Source organism: Phalaenopsis equestris, unplaced genomic scaffold (assembly GCF_001263595.1).
Source record: "Phalaenopsis equestris unplaced genomic scaffold, ASM126359v1 Scaffold000002, whole genome shotgun sequence".
Taxonomy (NCBI): domain Eukaryota; kingdom Viridiplantae; phylum Streptophyta; class Magnoliopsida; order Asparagales; family Orchidaceae; genus Phalaenopsis; species Phalaenopsis equestris.
The window spans coordinates 23,626,349-23,633,415 of NW_018164444.1; the positions used below are offsets into that span (position 1 = coordinate 23,626,349).

At 35.5% G+C, this 7,067-nt stretch overlaps 1 protein-coding gene across 1 annotated transcript; it reads left to right on the top strand.

Moving 5' to 3' along the window:
• The first annotated feature begins 395 nt into the window (after positions 1-395).
• Positions 396-1,730, top strand: LOC110027707. Its single transcript, XM_020729239.1, has one exon. It carries the CDS (start codon positions 561-563, stop codon positions 1,563-1,565), a length of 1,005 nt encoding a protein of 334 aa, XP_020584898.1. The 5' UTR covers positions 396-560; the 3' UTR covers positions 1,566-1,730.
• Positions 1,731-7,067: the final 5,337 nt, after the last annotated feature.

The window sequence follows — 7,067 nt, forward strand, 5'->3', positions numbered from 1 at the left end:
TCGAACACGAACTCTTAACAAGCCGAACACGAAGCGTTTTTGAGAGTCCTAGTATTCATTAATTTTGTTAGTAATCTTAAATTTTTTTAAAATTTTTAAATCTAAATTATACTTATATTAAATTTATTCTTATTTTAGCTTAATTTTATTTAAATTAAATAATACGAATTATTTCCCCTTTACAAAAAATTAATGCTATATCCCAATATATTTAATTATATTACCTAATTGGTACATGAAAAATAGAATAAATTAATCTCATTATTAAATTATCATATATTTTAATTTTTTTCTTTTTTTCACATTTAATTATATTATCTAATTAATACTTGAAAAATATAATAAATTAATCTCATTATGATCAAAAAAAATTTCTAGGTAAAAGATAGGATTTTCGCCTGGTTCCCGTTGAAGACTTCAAAGTCAATGTCAATCCAGCTTCTTCGTGGATATCGACGAGCTATTTCTGCAACCCCCAACATTTCTTCCTCGTTCAATCCCCAATCTCTCTCTCGCTTCCCCCAAATCCATCCAATATCTCCATTGCTAAACACCGCATCATGGATTGCGAACCAGAGGACCTCCAGTTCCTAAGCATCAAGGGCATCTACCTCGAAGCCTCGAAGCTAATCGTTTCGTTGCGTCGACTGTTCTCCCAAATCGCCATCTCCATAATCGTCCCCCTCTCCCTCCTCTTCCTCCTCCACATCCACATCTCTTACCTACTCTTCTCCCAAATCGACCGCAACGAATATGCCCTAGAACACACCACCGCCGGCTCTCCTTCACAAACCCTACTTCTCCATCGACTCTCCTCTGAGTGGTCCGCTTTCCTCCTCTTCAAAGCTTTCTACCTCATCGCCCTCCTCATCTTCTCCCTGCTCTCCACCGCGGCCATCGTCTACACCGTTGCCTCCGCCTACACCGCTAAGCATGATCTCCTCCTCTCCTACCGCAAAGTCCTCTCCGTTGTCCCCAAAGTATGGCGTCGCCTCGCTCTCACGTTCCTCATCGCCTTTCTTTTCCTGGTCGCATACAACATTATCGCCATATTCATCCTCGTTTTATCCATAATGATCACCGGAGAAAACATCATCGGATTGATCATCATCCTCTTCCTCTTCCTCGTCTACCTCGTTGGCTTGGTTTGGATCAGCGTGGTATGGCATCTGGCGAGCGTGGTGTCGGTGCTTGAGGAGGCTTGTGGGCTGGCTGCAATGCAGAGGGGCAGGGATCTGGTGAAGGGAAAGATGGGAATTGCAGCCACGGTGTTTGTGAAAATGAATCTGGCGTTTATCGGGATCGAGTTAGTTTTCCGGCGAGTAGTGGTGGTCGGAGAGTTTTCGACGGCGGTTAGGGTGGGATTCGCGACATCGATGCTGGGTTTGATGTCGGTGGTGGTGCTTTTTGCGCTGGTGGTGCAGACGGTGATGTATTTTGTATGTAAATCGTATCACCATGAGAGCATCGATAAGTCTGCGTTGGCGGATCACTTGGAGGTCTATTTAGGGGAGTATTTGCCGCTGAAGGAGAAGGATGTACAAATGGAGCAGGTTAATGTTTAAAATTATGAGACAGTACATCAGACTGGTAGTGCTTGTGCTACACGTGCCCTGCTTTCTTTTTTATATGCATTCTTAGAAATTGCTGTATACTCTTGATTTTTAATTTGCGGTCTTGTTGTTAAACATTTTTCATTTAGCGCTCACAATTTATGATTTTGAAGAAATTTGGCTGTGAATTTTTCATAAAAATTGGCGTTTCAGATGCAGCCGTATCCCATTGAAGCTGAGCTTCAAAGTTCAAGTTAAATTGATTTTTAATGATTCGTGTTTGCTTCTTAAATGTTTACTTTGAAAAATTTTGTTGTAGGATCCTCAGACATAAAGTTTCGTCTAGAGCAGTTAAATCATTGGGAAAATCTCATTGTACCTGGTGTTTGAACTGTTAGAACTGGTTGGATTATTTTTTTAAAAAATTATTTATAGAGAGCTGGCTACAACGAGTTAGAAGGTAGGATTGTAAACCGGTTCTCAATTCAGTTTGATTCAATTAAAAAGAATTAAATTTGTAGAGAACTGGGCGTCAACGAGTAGAATTCAAACCTGTCAACCTGTGAAATGGGGAGTGGTTGAATTGATTTGATTAGAAACAGTTATAAATGTTGCAACTTTGAAGTGAGGAGCTATTGTAAGGAGATGCAGATGATAGCTGCAGAGAAGTTTATAGGAAGTGAAGAAAGTGAGCTGATATGGGGTACATAATCAGCCAGGTTCTGTATTGAATTAAGGCACATACATCAATAGTGTATGAGCTATTTATATAATTGAGGTAGAGATAAAGTTTGTTTCAGTTTATTACAATTTGTTGTTGGCTTGTTACGGTGGATGAGGTGTTGTTTTGCTAAGCAGAAGTATGTTGTTTTTGTTATTACTGCCCTTAAGTTGATAGTCCATTCATGGAGTGTTAACTTGTTGCATAAAGAGAAGAACCGACTTTGAGGTAGTTGATTTGGTGAAGATGTTTGTTAGCTGACTTGTAGTGGATTTGTGATGGACACTTGTATTAGAATCACGAATAAAGTGTACATCAATTTTGATAGTTCATTCAAGCGTGGAAGATTGTTTTATTTGCTAGGGCGATGACGGATATATCGTCTAAATAGAGTGGACTGGGTGCTATATGGCATGCAGGAGAGGGGCGACGGGGGTGGGGTGTATTGGATCCAAACACAGCGTGATACGTATGTTTTGCGTCTAAAGATCTCATAACATTTGTAGCCTTTATGTAAAGGTGACTTATTGATAAACACACTTGCGATAGATCTGGGTGAGATTGTGTTGGGTGTCTGTGGTGTAAACTAGAGAAAGCATAAACATCTGAATGCTCTTAGGTGAGTATATTGTGGTAGTCTTCGACATATGAGCTGAAAGGATGGTCTGTTTTACGTGTTAGGGGATGGGGTTAAGTTGATGAGCTAAGCTGTTGTTTGAACCAGGTCTGGCTGGAATGTAGGTGATAGGTTGGTTGTTCACATAAGTTGAATGGAGATCTCTAAGATGTGTCTGTATTTAAGTTTGACTAGGCTTGGTGGTGCATGCCGTGTTTGTTCATAGATGCGGTTTGGAGATGATTGGAGTATTCATGACGCCCATCAGTTTGGGAGATTTGAAGATGAGTTTGGAGTTGTTTTTGAGTCATGGTTTTAAAATTAAGAAGTTGATTGTGGCATATGATTTTTTTTTCATTAAGTGCAGGTAATAGTAAAGTGACTAGTAATCCACAAATATGATAATATATTTATCCTAATGAGAAGAGAGAATTGGGGAGGGTTCGCATACAACGGAGTGAGCAAGTTCTAAAGGTTTTGAGCTATGCTTGGAGAAAGTTCTAAATGATAGTTTATTGCTTTAAGTTGTATTACTTGAAAGACATGAAAATGTTTGAAGTTATATTTGTACTTCGTGTGGTTCTGTTGCGAAATAATGGAGAGCGGATATATGTGGATGGCCAAGATGTTCATGCCACAACTTAGAAATCAAACTAAAGGTGGTTATTGTTTTGTGCTGGTCCAAACTGTTGCTTAGGATGATAATTTTAGAGGGAGGAGTCTGTTACAAGAAGGAACGCATAGGATAATTTTGTTGGACCTACTGTCCTTGATAGAATATATATATTGATCAAAGTTAAAGGAGCAACGACTATCATTGGCCAATTTATGAACATATAGATGATTGCAGAAGTATTTGGTACATGGAGTAAGGGATTTAAGTAGAGCGTACGAGTTGGAGTAGGGAGGAGACCTTGACTGATATGAATAATTAGAAGTGATTGGCCCATTTTCAATGGTGATTTTCTAATTGCCATGGTTAGGTTGGCTCGGCTAAAGGTTGTTTTTGTTGGATGTTAGCTGTGAGGAAGCTGTGTCCAGTAACCACTCAGTATCTTGTGCAACAAAGCTAGCTACAAGGGCCGACTTGCGTGAGGTTAGGGCTTGGTAAGAGAGATCCATCTTGCACAAACATTTGATGGCGGATTGTCCTGGCATAGAGCAGATTTGACAAGTAGTTGGATTGGAAGAATTGGCATTGCAATAGTTAGAATTGGAGTTGCCGGGTGAACTAGATTTTCCCCTTATGTAGGAAGATCATCCATGACCTCTAGCTCGCAAGCTCTGAATGCGAGCGTTTTTTGTAGTTGCGAAAGACTGTTTTTAGTTCTTTCTAAGCTTCTGCATAGCAACAAATAGAGATTGTTGAGATTGATTGGTTGAAGGGTGCTCCAATGGTTATCTTAAAAAGTCTGATAGGTTGGAGGGAGACCATTAAGAGTGTAGTGAATGATATCTTCCATATCCAAGGATGATACAACTACACCAATTGCATCCACCATGGCATCAATGTATGATTAGTACTATGTCATAGATTGCTCCTTCATAGAGATGTTATGAACATTTTTTAGCTGAATTACTCAAGATGTATTTGTAGGTTGAAGAAGATGTTCTAGTGTTAGCAAAATCTATTTACATGAGATGAGATTCATGATGTACGGTACCAAGGAGGGAGAAATAGTGGAATAGAGGGTCGCGGCTATGTTCTGATCTATAAGAAGCCTTAGTGTATAGTCAGGGTTAGGTGGGATAGATCCATCTGATGATGTGTTATGAGGTGAAGGGCACATTGTAGAACCATCGAAATTGCCATTGAAGCCTTTGGCTTTGCATATTTTGAGTATTTGGGATCTTCAGGCCAGTTGATTTTTTGGTGGTTAGTTGGACATTGGACATTATTGATGGTTTTGATGTTGTTCATTATAAACTTCAATTGATGTGGGATCTCTAATCAGCCAGTTTCTATATATAATTACAACATACATACATAAATAGTAATTTATTTGAGCTATTTATATGGTTGAGGTTTGATGCAAATTTTCTTACAATTTGTTATTAGTTTGATATGCTGGTTTGCTCAGTAAAATTTTATTGTTTTTATTAGCAGTAAATGGATGATCATAGAATGTAATATTTGTTGAGCTTATTTCATGTGCATTATATTTCATGATGTATATTACTTGCTTAAATTATTACTTTATTTAAATAACTGTAATTAATTTAATAATAAGTATGTTTATTATTTATTTAATATCCTTCTAAACCTCTCAACATCAAAGGAAAAATAAGCCATGGATGTTACAATGATTCAAATATATGAAGCTTCTTTTAATTTGTCATAGATAATCGGCTTTATGGGCAATTCAATTTTAATGGTTCTAACTTCAAAACCAAATCTCTCAATTTATTATAAGTAATTTAAAATCTCTTAACTTACTATCATGCTTATTAGAGAATCCTATTGATAGATTATGCCTTATCTAAAGATTGATGATGGTCATTATGGTGTCCTACAACAATAAAACCCTTCAATGTCCATCCTCATCATCATCTTCTTCTACTTCGTCATCCTCATCTTATTTTAGCTCGCCATTGGACTCACAAGAGTAACAACAATTCATGTCCAGGTTTACCAAAATGTTTGTGAAGGTAAGAACAAGCAAGGAGATATGAAAACTAAATCCTATGATTTTAGAAATGAATTTATGTTTCCATAATAGCTTTATTTCACTTTAACCCATATCTTTTAAAACATCTTTCATAGATATATTAACATCAACAACTTCCTAATTATATGTGGAAGGTTTCTTTGACCTAGGTGAACCAAATATGTCGAAGGATGGTATTTATCCAGCTTTATAGCAAGCAAAGAAGATGGTACAAAATTTTACTTGTGCAAAAAGGGACAAGGCGATGAATTTAAGAATTGCTTTATGTTACTTTTTAATATTTATCATATTAATAATTTTTTTTTCAATTTGGAGAAAAGTGTAATGCTTAACCATCCCTTTGCTATTAAAAGGGTTCTTAAACACACAAGTAGAACTAAAAAATAGTTATATTAATACCAAAGTAATTAAGTATTGAATCTTCAAAAGATTGCTTTAAAGTAGGTTTTTGAAAAAAGAAGGTTAATTGAGAAAAATCTTATTTTTTATAAATCCTCTTAGGATAACTTCACAGATTAATTTAAATACTTCTAAATATAATGAAGAGCAATATTAAGCATGGAAAAATAAGCAGACAAATATTATCATTAATAATTATAATGCAAAATTCATTTCTTGTCGAAGCACAATTGAAGAAATAATCGGTCTATAATAACCATCACTTAATACATGTAATACTACAAAAAATAGGAATCAGTTCTTTTATATCAGTGATAAGAACATTGATGGAAATTATCATATTTCATCATCCTACATAAGCAAAACATTTGCACTTAGGAAGCAAGACTTGAGAAAGTTTGTCATTATATTTAGAGAGTAATTTTTTAAGATATTTTTGTACATGTATTTTTCCTTTGAAGAACATCTTTCTTAGCTCTTTCTATACTGAACTTAGATCGCTACATTAATGTAATTAGTTTGTACTAATATCAAAGTAAGTTAAAGTTATTAAAGCTTCCTTATCACTTTTTTGGTTAATAAATCATTATAAAAATTTCTTTAATATGGCTATTAAAGTTCAAGGAACATAATTTTAATATTTTGAGTTGAATGTAATTAGGTGTATGAGAAAATGATTCTGTTAAATTGTTTACAAAACAAAACTTTACAACTATCAGATAAACACCAAGATAATACAAGTTTAATCTAATTCATATAGAAGGGGAGAGAAGGAGAGAGAGAGAGAGAGAGAGAGAGAGAGAGAGAGAGAGAGAGAGGTAACCATATCTATTAGTGGTAATGAATAATATGCAATTGCAACATGAATTTAACCTAAATGGCATGTCTCTTAAATATTATTTCAATAAGTCAATAGAGTAAAGTATGCATTATAAATCATTTCAATAAGTCAATAAAGTAAGCTCAAGTCATTAAGGTCACATATTCTTAATGTACTCAAGTTGACCGCCCCCAAAAATGTAACAATAGAGATGTATAGTCATCAATGTATTCTGGTAATTAAATGGTTTCTTTCTTTAAGGCCAAATAAATAAAATTTTAAATATCAT